Raw genomic sequence first — 13,525 nt, forward strand, 5'->3', positions numbered from 1 at the left:
TCAGAGTTATTAATGCTTAAAGTGACAGTGGTCAGATGTGCAAAAAACACTCTGATCCTGAAGGGGTTAAGTGATTTCTGAAATAATATATAACATTACATAATATTCCCATCAGTCTATGGAATCAGTGATCAGATAACGATAGATCGGGGGTCAGTAAACATGGCCGCCGCGAGCAGCAGGAAGGACAGAGACTGTTACATGAAGGCAACGAACCAGTCTAACCAGTGGGTTCACATCACGTTTTTGCCATTCTGTTTTCAATCCGTTTTTCTAAAGAAAACCGTATGGCAAAAAAACGGATGGAACAGTATGGAAAAAAGTTAACCGTATGCGTTTTTAAACAGTATACTGTTTTTAAAAGTGCATACAGTTCCGTCAGTTTTTATAGAAAAAAACCCCATACGTTTTTGAAAATTTTGTCCATTTTTAATGGGAGGGGTCTTGGGTGGGGACTTTAGGATCCAAATGCGCATGTGCAAAGTAAAGACGTATACGTTTTTCCCGTATGGAACCGTATACATGTGCGTTTCCCATTGACGTCCATGTTAAAAAAAAACGTATGCGGTTGCAGTACGGTTTTTAAACCGGAGTCAAAACTGTGGTTGACCACGATTTTGTCTCCGGTTTAAAAACCGTACTGCAACCGCATACGTTTTTTTTAACATGGACGTCAATGGGAAACGCACATATATACGGTTCCATACGGGAAAAACGTATACGTCTTTACTTTGCACATGCGCATTTGGATCCTAAAGTCCCCACCCAAGACCCCTCCCATTAAAAATGGACAACATTTTCAAAAACGTATGGGGTTTTTTCTATAAAAACTGACGGAACTGTATGCACTTTTAAAAACAGTATACTGTTTAAAAACGCATACGGTTTACTTTTTCCCATACTGTCCCATCCGTTTTTTTGCCATACGGTTTTCTTTAGAAAAACGGATTAAAAACAGAATGGCAAAAACGTAGAGTGAACCCAGCCTAAGGCTGGGTTCACACTACGTTTTGTCCCATACGGGAGCGCATACGGCAGGAGGGAGCTAAAAGCTCGCGCTCCCGTATGTGACCGTATGCGCTCCCGTATGTCATTCATTTCAATGAGCCGACCGGAGTGAAACGTTCGGTCCGGTCGGCTCATTTTTGCGCCGTATGCGCTTTTACAACCGGACCTAAAACTGTGGTCAACCACGGTTTTAGGTCCGGTTGTAAAAGCGCATACGGCGCAAAAATGAGCCGACCGGACCGAACGTTTCACTCCATTCGTCTCATTGAAATGAATGACATACGGGAGCGCATACGGTCACATACGGGAGCGCAAGGTTTTAGCTCCCCCCTGCCGTATGCGCTCCCGTATGGGAGAAAACGTAGTGTGAACCCAGCCTAAGTCATTTACAGCAGAGAATTAACCCTGTCACTCCGTCAGCAGAGAATTAATCCCCTCACTCCATCAGCAGACAGTAGAGAATTAACCCCCTCACTCCATCAGCAGACAGCAGAGAATTAACCCCGTCACTCCATCAGCAGACAGCAGAGAATTAACCCCGTCACTCCATCAGCAGACAGGATGGAGTGTTACTATGTTGAGATGATCAGTGCATTTTTATCTGCAAGCAGTAATATCTAACCTGCTACATAGACTGTGTGACCTCATTGTGACATCATCACCCAACCAGGTCACAGTTGTACCTGTTACATAGACTGTGACATCATCACATGACCTCACCCCACTTTCTGTGACATTATCACCCAACCAGGTCACAGATGTACCTGTTACCTAACCTTTGACCTCACTGCACTCACTGTGACATCATCATCATCCAATCACAGACTGTATGACCTCACTGCACTCACTGTGACATCATCATCATCCAATCACAGACTGTGACCTCACTGCACTCATTGTGACATCATCATCCAATCACAGACTGTGACATCACTGCACTCACTGTAACATCATCATCCAATCACAAACTGTGACCTCACTGCACTCATTGTGACATCATCATCCAATCACAGACTGTGACCTCACTGCACTCACTGTGACATCATCATCCAATCACAGACTGTGACCTCACTGCACTCATTGTGACATCATCATCCAATCACAGACTGTGACCTCACTGCACTCATTGTGACATCATCATCCAATCACAGACTGTGACCTCACTGCACTCACTGTGACATCATCATCCAATCACAGACTGTGACCTCACTGCACTCACTGTGACATCATCATTCTCCAATCACAGACTGTGTGACCTCACTGCACTCACTGTGACATCAACATCCAATCACAGACTGTGTGACCTCACTGCACTCACTGTGACATCATCATTATCCAATCACAGACTGTATGACCTCACTGCACTCACTGTGACATCATCATCCAATCATAGACTGTGACCTCACTGCACTCATTGTGACATCATCATCCAATCACAGACTGTGACCTCACTACACTCATTGTGACATCATCATCCAATCACAGACTGTGACCTCACTGCACTCATTGTGACATCATCATCCAATCACAGACTGTGACCTCACTGCACTCACTGTGACATCATCATCCAATCACAGACTGTGACCTCACTGCACTCACTGTGACATCATCATCCAATCACAGACTGTATGACCTCACTGCACTCACTGTGACATCATCATTATCAAATCACAGACTGTATGACCTCACTGCACTCATTGTGACATCATCATTATCCAATCACAGACTGTGACCTCACTGTACTCACTGTGACATCATCATCCAATCACAGACTGTGTGACCTCACTGCACTCACTGTGACATCATCATCCAATCACAGACTGTGACCTCACTGCACTCACTGTGACATCATCATCCAATCACTGACTGTGACCTCACTACACTCACTGTGACATCATCATCCAATCACAGACTGTGACCTCACTGCACTCACTGTGACATCATCATCCAATCACAGACTGTGACCTCACTGCACTCATTGTGACATCATCATCCAATCACAGACTGTGACCTCACTGCACTCACTGTGACATCCCCATCCAATCACAGAATGTATGACCTCACTGCACTCACAGTGACATCATCATCCAATCACAGACTGTATGACCTCACTGCACTCATTGTGACATCATAATCCAATCACAGACTGTGTGACCTCACTGCACTCACTGTGACATCATCATCCAATCACAGAATGTATGACCTCACTGCACTCACTGTGACATCATCATCCAATCACAGACTGTATGACCTCACTGCACTCACTGTGACATCATCATCCAATCACAGACTGTATGACCTCACTGCACTCATTGTGACATCATAATCCAATCACAGACTGTGTGACCTCACTGCACTCACTGTGACATCATCATCCAATCACAGAATGTATGACCTCACTGCACTCACTGTGACATCATCATCCAATCACAGAATGTATGACCTCACTGCACTCACTGTGACATCATCATCCAATCACAGACTGTGACCTCACTGCACTCACTGTGACATCATCATCCAATCACAGACTGTGACCTCACTGCACTCATTGTGACATCATCATCCAATCACAGACTGTGACCTCACTGCACTCACTGTGACATCATCATCCAATCACAGAATGTGACCTCACTACACTCACTGTGACATCATCATCCAATCACAGAATGTATGACCTCACTACACTCACTGTGACATCATCATCCAATCACAGACTGTGTGACCTCACTGCACTCACTGTGACATCATCATCCAATCACAGACTGTGACCTCACTGCACTCATTGTGACATCATCATCCAATCACAGACTGTGTGACCTCACTGCACTCACAGTGACATCATCATCCAATCACAGACTGTATGACCTCACTGCACTCATTGTGACATCATAATCCAATCACAGACTGTGTGACCTCACTGCACTCACTGTGACATCATCATCCAATCACAGAATGTATGACCTCACTGCACTCACTGTGACATCATCATCCAATCACAGACTGTATGACCTCACTGCACTCACTGTGACATCATCATCCAATCACAGACTGTATGACCTCACTGCACTCATTGTGACATCATAATCCAATCACAGACTGTGTGACCTCACTGCACTCACTGTGACATCATCATCCAATCACAGAATGTATGACCTCACTGCACTCACTGTGACATCATCATCCAATCACAGAATGTATGACCTCACTGCACTCACTGTGACATCATCATCCAATCACAGACTGTGACCTCACTGCACTCACTGTGACATCATCATCCAATCACAGACTGTGACCTCACTGCACTCATTGTGACATCATCATCCAATCACAGACTGTGACCTCACTGCACTCACTGTGACATCATCATCCAATCACAGAATGTGACCTCACTACACTCACTGTGACATCATCATCCAATCACAGAATGTATGACCTCACTACACTCACTGTGACATCATCATCCAATCACAGACTGTGTGACCTCACTGCACTCACTGTGACATCATCATCCAATCACAGACTGTGACCTCACTGCACTCATTGTGACATCATCATCCAATCACAGACTGTGTGACCTCACTGCACTCACTGTGACATCATCATCATCCACTCACTGACCTGCTCCATGGACGGTGATTTCAGATTTCTTCCATGATCCTATTACGACTCTGAGACAATTTTAAGGTTTTATCTATTTTTATTATTTTTAATGCGAACATCACAAGTAACATAACATAAATATGTAGTGTTCTCCGTCACCAGTAGGAGGTCATAGCCAATCACAGTGCAGGCGGAGCCATAGGAAAGCCGAGGGACGAGGAGCGGTGCCACAGGCCTAGGGTGCACGTTCACTCCAGCAGGGAGCGCGGGAAGGAATTACACATGTTTGACTAATTTTTAACAGAGGCGACGACTATGATTATAATCACCAAGACGACGAAGAGTCCGGTGGAGATGAGACAACACTTCACCTTCCGGGCGCGTCTCTGAAACACACAAGAGAGACAGTTACAGATATGACAAATAGATTCCTCAGGGGAGGGGCCTCGAAGCTACATCACCCCTGAGGAAGGATTCAGATTGTTGCACTTTATTTAAAGGGGTACTCTGCCCAATAGACATCTTATCATAAGATGGGGGTACCACGATCAGACATTAGAACGGTGGGTGCCGGCGGTGGGGGTCGTGATGTCCCGACCACGCCCCTTGTGACATTACACCACACCCCCTCAATGCACGTCTATGGGAGGGGGGATGGCTGTTGCCATGCCCCCTCCCATAGATTTGTATTGAGGGGGCGTGGCATGAGGGGGGTGGTCAAGTCCTGACCCCCGCTCCAAGCGTTCGGATACAAAATGATCCGAACAATGGGGCAGCGGAGTACCCCTTTAAATACTATGGCCAAGGAGAGTGGTTTGTTGGGGCCTTCCCCTTCCCGCACCCAGGGCACAAGCCCCACCACCCGCCCCCTAGTTACACCCCTGCAGGACTTTTCAGTTTCATCATGCCCCGTCCACTCTGGATATCTTAGTTGTTAAAATGTAACTCTGATGTTAGTCTGGCAGCTGGATACAGGTTTAAAGGGGTATTCCAGGAAAAACTTTTTTTTTATAAATTAACTGGCTCCAGAAAGTTAAACAGATTTGTAAATTACTTCTATTAAAAAATCTTAATCCTTTCAGTACTTTCAGTACGCTGAATTCCGTTCCGCTTGAAGAAAAACACATGTTCATTCTTCAAGCGGAATCCGCGAGCAGAAATCAATTAAAGTCAATGGTAAAAAAAAAATTCGCCCGACATCGTTTTCGCGCGCAATTTGCTGAAAAACCCTTCACTTCTTTCTCCCCCATTTCCGCGCGCAATTCCATCTGCAATTCTGCGCAAATTGCGCACGAATTGCACGCGAATTTCGTGTGAAATTTTTTTTTCCGCCCGAAAATTTTTCAGCGTGAACTACTCTTCATTTACTCCGTGTGAACGCACCCTAAAGGGGAACCCCAACTCAACTTGAATGTAGTCCCTAAAGTTTTCCCTGCAAAGTGTCTTCTAGCTATAATGTGAATGAGCCTGTGGTGAAGCTTCCGGTCGGCAGGAGCGCCACTCTGCAGGGACAATCAGGAAAGGGAATCCACCCATACGAGCCCTCCCACCCCCAGATCATGACGGTGCACTGAACAGAACGTGGCGGCATATCTTACTGATACGGCATGAAGATAGGACCCTGAACATTTCTTCCTTTTACTTTCCCACCAAGTATCTTTCCTCACTTTTGACAATTTTTTACGTTCTCATTGGGAGAATTTATTGTTGGTTTTACACAGTTTTTATATTTATTTACTTATTTATTTACTTATTTATTTACAGTCTTTCTTTTAGATCAAAAGTTGCAAATTTATGCGCAAAGCTTTAAGATTAAACCTACAGGAAATGCAGCGTGGTTATTTATTTTCACTGGACGGGGAATTATTAACAATGAGAACTGTAGCAAACTCTTGCGAAAAAAAAAAAAGAAAAAAAAGAAAGAAACACCAAAAAGTTACAGATACACACAAGGCCAGACATGGCCTTCGCTTTTTGGAGCATGAGTAAAAAGTAGCAAATTGTTGTGCAATGCATTTAGACCAAACCTTTTTTTTTTCTTTATCAATTTTCTTGAGATTATATGAGGAGGAGGTTTGTTACAGTGTGTCACCCCAGTAGTGAGGAGATTACATAAGGAGGAGGTTTGTTACAGTGTGTCACCCCAGTAGTGAGGAGATTACATGAGGAGGAGGTTTGTTACAGTGTGTCACCCCAGTAGTAAAGAGATGACATGAGGAGGAGGTTTGTTACAGTGTGTCACCCCAGTAGTAAGGAGATTACATGAGGAGGGGGTTTGTTACAGTGTGTCACCCCAGTAGTAAAGAGATTACATGAGGAGGGGGTTTGTTACAGTGTGTCACCCCAGTAGTAAGGAGATTACATGAGGAGGTTTGTTACAGTGTGTCACCCCAGTAGTAAAGAGATTACATGAGGAGGGGGTTTGTTACAGTGTGTCACCCCAGTAGTAAGGAGATTACATGAGGAGGAGGTTTGTTACAGTGTGTCACCCCAGTAGTAAGGAGATTACATGAGGAGGAGGTTTGTTACAGTGTGTCACCCCAGTAGTAAGGAGATTACATGAGGAGGAGGTTTGTTACAGTGTGTCACCCCAGTAGTAAGGAGATAACATTAGGAGGTTTGTTACAGTGTGTCACCCCAGTAGTAAGGAGATTACATGAGGAGGAGGTTTGTTACAGTGTGTCACCCCAGTAGTAAGGAGATTGCATGAGGAGGAGGTTTATTACAGTGTGTCACCCCACTAGTAAGGAGATTACATGAGGAGGAGGTTTGTTACAGTGTGTCACCCCAGGAGTAAGGAGATTATATGAAGAGGAGGTTTGTTACAGTGTGTCACCCCAGTAGTAAGGAGATTACATGAGGAGGAGGTTTGTTACAGTGTGCCACCCCAGTAGTAAGGAGATTTACATGAGGCGGAGGTTTGTTACAGTGTGTCACCCCAGTAGTAAGGAGATTTACATGAGGCGGAGGTTTGTTACAGTGTGTCACCCCAGTAGTAGGGAGATTACATGAGGAGGAGGTTTGTTACAGTGTGCCACCCCAGTAGTAAGGAGATTACATGAGGAGGGGGTTTGTTACAGTGTGTCACCCCAGTAGTAAGGTGATTACATGAGGAGGAGGTTTGTTACAGTGTGTCACCCCAGTAGTAGGGAGATTACATGAGGAGGAGGTTTGTTACAGTGTGTCACCCCAGTAGTAGGGAGATTACATGAGGAGGAGGTTTGTTACAGTGTGTCACCCCAGTAGTAAGGAGATTACATGAGGAGGAGGTTTGTTACAGTGTGTCACCCCAGTAGTAAGGAGATTACACGAGGAGGAGGTTTGTTACAGTGTGTCACCCCAGTAGTAAGGAGATTACATGAGGAGGAGGTTTGTTACAGTGTGTCACCCCAGTAGTAGGGAGATTACATGAGGAGGAGGTTTGTTACAGTGTGTCACCCCAGTAGTAGGGAGATTACATGAGGAGGAGGTTTGTTACAGTGTGTCACCCCAGTAGTAAGGTGGGGTGTGTCAAAGGGTGGGCCAATGGGGCGGCAAAATTATCTTTTGCCTAGGGTGACAGAAATCCTTGCCCCAGCCCTGTTGCAAATATATACATCAGCTCAGACATGGCTTTTTGGCATGTGTCGAAAAGTGGCAAATTTATCACACTAGAGTTCATAAAGTGACACATTTTGGCCCAACACATTTAAACTCATTCAGGAAAAGGGGTACTCCAATGAAAAACGTTTTTTGTTATTTTTGTTAAATTAACTGGTGCCAGAAAGTTAAACAGATTTGTAAATTACTTCTGTTTAAAAATCTTAATCCTTCCAGTACTTATTAGCTGCTTAATACTACAGAGGAAATTCTTTTCTTTTTGGAACACAGAGCTCTCTGCTGACATCTCTGTCCATTTAGGAACTGTCCAGAGCAGCATATGTTTTCTATGGGACTTTTCTTCTACTCTGGACAGTTCCTAAAATGGACAGAGGTGTCAGCAGAGAGCACTGTGCTCGTGATGTCAGCAGAGGTTCCAAAAAGAAATGAATTTCCTCTGTAGTATTCAGCAGCTAATAAGTACAGGAAGGATTAAGATTTTTAAACAGAAGTCATTTACAAATCTGTTTAACTTTCTGGCACCAGTCGATTTAACAAAAAAAACCAAAAAAAATTGTTTTCCACAGGAGTACCCCTTTAATGCCAGGTCACAAGTGGTTCTCCAGAGCAGGAACTGGCCTGTCGGAGGGGTCGGAGTACCCATTTAAATAAAAGTGCGCCATGGCTAGCTTTTTTCAGTGGTCGAAGATTTATCGACTGCAACTTTTTGAAAATTGTCGCATGTTTTTGCCCAACCGCCCCCCCCCCCCCTCCCTAAAAAAAGTTGTAGATATAAAACCCAGACATGTCGGCTTGGCTTTTTTGGTGTGCGTAAGAAAAGTAGCTAATTTTCGCGCAATGCATTTAGACTAAACTTGAAAACAGAAAACACCGTAAAGGTGGAGCGGCGCGGTTAGCTTTTGGCAGTGATCAGGCATTTGTCAATTGCGACTTAAAAAAAAAAAAAAAAAAAAAAGCGCAAATTATTTGTGAAAAAAAAAAATTATATAAAAAAAAAACGCCTCCATAAAGTCGCAATGATATACGCCGGCCCACAGACATGACTTAGCTTGTTGGTATGTGTAGAAAAGTCGCGAATGTTTGCGTGATGGGTCATAAAGTCGCCAGTGCTCTCCGAACTGTGGCCCTCCAGCTGTTGCAAAACTACAACTCCCAGCATGCCCGGACAGCCGTTGGCTGTCCGGGCATGCTGGGAGTTGTAGTTTTGCAACGGTAAAACGCTCCGATTCCGATAAACAGATAAATATCATAAATCATTTCCAAATTTGGGACAAGAAGTTTCCTCTGCAGCTCCTTACACATTCTGCAGTCCCATTAACCCCCTCCACCCCCTCCCTCCCCCCGACTGCTTATTTCGGAGGGATTGATTTCGGCTGCTCATATTTCGGCCATGTTGAGGACGGGAATGTAAATCTGTAATGCGCAATGTTTATGACGGGAGACAATAAACCTTATGTCACGTCTAAATTGGTTCTGCCTCCACAGCGGTGGCTACAGTGCGGGGGACATCCGTCTCCATAAATCCCCCTTTATAGCCGCTGAGTAGATACTATGATGAGGTCACCACCTGTTCGCCGCGCGGTTATTTCGCGAACGATGGATGTTTGTTGTTGCTCTTGTTAATTAAATGATTTGGCAAAAAAAAAAAAAAAAAAAAAAGGTGGCGAAACTCGCGGGGGGGGGGGGTTATTGGTTGAGACCTTGTTTGGTTGAGATTCTGTGTTAAAGGGGTACTCCGGTGTATTTTTTTTTTTTTTTTTGTTAATTAACAGATTTGTAAATGACTTTTATTTAAGAATCTTAATCCTTCCAGTACTTATCAGCTGTTGTATGATCCAGAGGAAGTTGTGTTGTAGAACTTTCCAGTCTGACCACAGTGCTCTCTGCTGAAACCTCTGTCCGTGTCAGGAACTGTCCAGAGCAGGAGGAAATCTTCTTCCTGCTCTGGACAGTTCCTGACACGGACAGAGGTGTCAGCAGAGAGCACTGTGCTCAGACAGAAAGGACTACACAACTTCCTGTGGAGTATACAGCAGCTGATAAGTACTGGAAGGATTAAGATTCTTAAATAGAAGTCATTTACAAATCTGTATAACTTTCTGGCACCAGTTCATTTAAAAAATAAAATAAAAAATCCCTGGAGTACCCCTTTAAGGCTGGTTGCGGCCAACGACTAAGATACAGGGACTGATTCTTCTACATTAGTCATACAACTACTACTCCCAACATGATACATTAACAGGGGACCCGAAAATGCGGCAGAATTTTCGCACGTAAATCCAACGTAGTAAATTAGCATGAAATTGTATGGACTTGCAGCTGTGGATTAAAGGGGCACTCCAGTGTTTGTAATCTTATCCTGTATCCACAGGATAGGGGATAAGTGTCTGATCACTGGTTAGTGGGGTTCCGATGACTGGGACCCCCTGTGATCTCTAGAATTGTGCCCGAATCTCCCTGTGCACGGAGCACAAGGTAAACACATCCCTTTCTGGGGGAATTATGCTGAAATTTAAAGCCCCACTGACTTCAATGGGATTCTGCCCAGAATTCTGCAAAATTTTAAAGACATGTTCAATGTTTTTTTCAGAATCCAGATAACAGAATTTCCGCCAAAATTCTGCTGTGCTAATGGGACAGCGGAATCCCCTTTTCAATTCCATATGCAGTTTAAGGGGTACTCCGCCCCTAGACATAAGATGTCTGATCGCAGGGGTCCCTCTGCTGGGGAACCCTGCGATCTCCCTGCTGCACCAGGCGTTTGTTTAGATGTAGCGCCGGAGGTTTGTGACTTCATGGCCACGCCCCTTCAAAGAATTCTGCTTCTTAGTTCACACATGATAATCGCGTAGCGGAACTTCAGACAAGAAATTTGATTCCGCCTATAGAATCAACATGTTAAATCTTTCTTTGGAATCCGCAAATATATTTTATTATATTTTTTGTCACAAGTTGAGTGCACGTGCTCAGCGTCATATCCAGAGGTTGTCTTTGGGACTTGAAATTTTGTGCTTATTTTTGCTGCAAATAATGCATAAAATAAGCAGTGATTCAGGGTCATTTTCAATGGCGCAGATCCAGCGGGAGAAGTAGAAGTTTTATGACATAAGGTGGAGAGCACTGGTGTGCAAGGATCAGGTCCTGTACCCTTAAATGTTGGCACCTTCAAAGAGTAAGACCGGCCACCCCCAGGACTCCTGTCCACATGCCACCTACAATCAACATCCATAGACCCAGAATTCACCTTAAAGGGGTATTCCAGGAAAAAAATAATTATATTTATCAACTGGCTCCAGAAAGTTAAACAGATTTGTAAATGACCTAAAACCACTGAAGGAGGAGAGAGCACACCGTGCAGCTACACGTGCAGATATACGATACCGCTGGTATACACTGGCAGCCTCCGGACCCGATAAATTACAAAGCAGCACCTGCGGGGTGCACACACTAGATAAAGTATCCAATAATACAATGAAAAAGAGGTAGCGTGCACTCACCGCGGGTAAACAGCTGCAGGCCCAAGGTCCAGGATCACCACGGCATAGACGAAGACGGTAAGGGGCGCTCAGAGGCTACGCCGGCTGTTTCGGACGTAGGAACGTCCTTCTTCCGGCCGGAAGAAGGACGTTCCTACGTCCGAAACAGCCGGCGTAGCCTCTGAGCGCCCCTTACCGTCTTCGTCTATGCCGTGGTGATCCTGGACCTTGGGCCTGCAGCTGTTTACCCGCGGTGAGTGCACGCTACCTCTTTTTCATTGTAAGATTTGTAAATGACTTCCATTAAAAAAATCTTAATACTTCCAATAGTTATCAGCTGCTGAAGTTGTTCTTTTCTGTCTAGCAACAGTGCTCTCTGCTGACATCTCTGCTTGTTTTACTTCAGTCCACATATTACAACAAACAACCCCCTCCTCCTTTTCACAACATCAGAAATATTTCCCAATTTTCCCAAAACAATTTTGGCCTTGGCCCCTTTGGAAGCGTCTCCTTAAAGGGGTACTCCACTGGAAAACATTTTCTCTTGAATCAACTGGTGCCAGAAAGTGAAACAGATTTGTAAATGACTTCTATTAAAAAATCTTAATCCTACCAGTACTAATCAGCTGCTGTATACTACAGAGGAAGTTCTTTTCTTTTTGAATTACCTTTCTGTCTGACCACAGTGCCCTCTGCAGACACCTCTGTCCATGTCAGGAACTGTCCAGAGCAAGAGAGATTTGCTCCTACTCTGGACAGTTCCTAAAATGGACAGAGGTGTCAGCAGAGAGCATTTTGGTCAGACAGAAAGGAAATTCAAAAAGAAAAGAACTTCCTCTGGAACATACAGCAGCTGATTAGTACTGGAAGGATTATGATTTTTAAATAGAAGTAATTTACAAATCTCTTTAACTTTCTGGCACCAGATGATTTAAATAATAATAATAATGTTTTCCAGTGGAGTACCAATTTAAAGGAGTATACCAGGATAGGGTTTTCTTTTAGCTAAATTCCCATTGTGTCAGATAACGAAAAGACCACAAAACATCTACTTACCTCCCGCCGCTCCCCCATGCCTCTGTTGTTCTGCTTTGGTCCCCGGTGCTCCCCCCCCCTAGCTGGCCACAGAGATATCCTGCCTTGGCCAGTGATTGGATGGGCAGCAATGCGACATACTGAGCTCCCGCACTGGTCTTTTTCCTGGTGCTAGGGATCAATATGTCAGATTTACGTTTAGTCAGAGGCGGGACATCAATGCCATCAGTGATTCGCTGAGTTGCAGAATGACATATCGACTACAGGAAACCAGGAAGAAGAGCACAATGAGGGAGCGGCGGTGTAAGAACCTGAAGGGTTAATCTGCACTGAGGTATTTTGTTGTTCTGGTTACTGTGGAAACTCCCTGTTCTCTGGATGGTCAGCTGACCTTGTTGGCTTTTCACCTGCTTAGCTCCCTATATAAACCTTCAGTATTCATCCAAGCCTTGCCTGCGAAAGAGCTCTTACCACTAGCTAGCGTTTATATTGTATTTTGTATTTCTGGCATATTTGACCCATTGGCTCCGCTCTCTGACTCCTTTCCTGCTTCTGTTATTTGGTATTTCTGTTATCTCTTGGTACTGACTCGGCTTGTGGACTGTGACACATTGTTTGTTTAGTTATTATTTCTGTTAGTGTGTGTGATTCCATACAGTGTCCCGACCTCCGTCTGTATTGTAAGTTTATTTTGTTGACGTTTTACTCCCTGCACTTATTCAGCCAGGGACTGTCACCGTGGTTGTAGACCCTTTGCCTAGGGCGTGTACGCAAGTAGGCAGGGCAAGTACGAGCGGGTGAGTTCA

At 44.5% G+C, this 13,525-nt stretch overlaps 1 protein-coding gene across 2 annotated transcripts in view; it reads right to left on the bottom strand.

The window, feature by feature from the left end:
- Positions 1 to 4,691: 4,691 nt before the first annotated feature.
- TSNARE1 (t-SNARE domain containing 1) overlaps positions 4,692 to 13,525 on the bottom strand; it is a 364,151-nt gene continuing 355,317 nt past the window's right edge. For both annotated transcript variants that reach the window (XM_056522868.1, XM_056522867.1), the window contains one exon: positions 4,692 to 4,994. In XM_056522868.1, coding sequence (XP_056378843.1) covers positions 4,906 to 4,994 — 89 coding nt within the window. In that variant the 3' untranslated portion in view covers positions 4,692 to 4,905. The remainder of the gene's footprint in view (positions 4,995 to 13,525) is intronic.

The sequence above is a fragment of the Hyla sarda genome, chromosome 5 (genome assembly GCF_029499605.1).
Source record: "Hyla sarda isolate aHylSar1 chromosome 5, aHylSar1.hap1, whole genome shotgun sequence".
NCBI classification, from domain to species: domain Eukaryota; kingdom Metazoa; phylum Chordata; class Amphibia; order Anura; family Hylidae; genus Hyla; species Hyla sarda.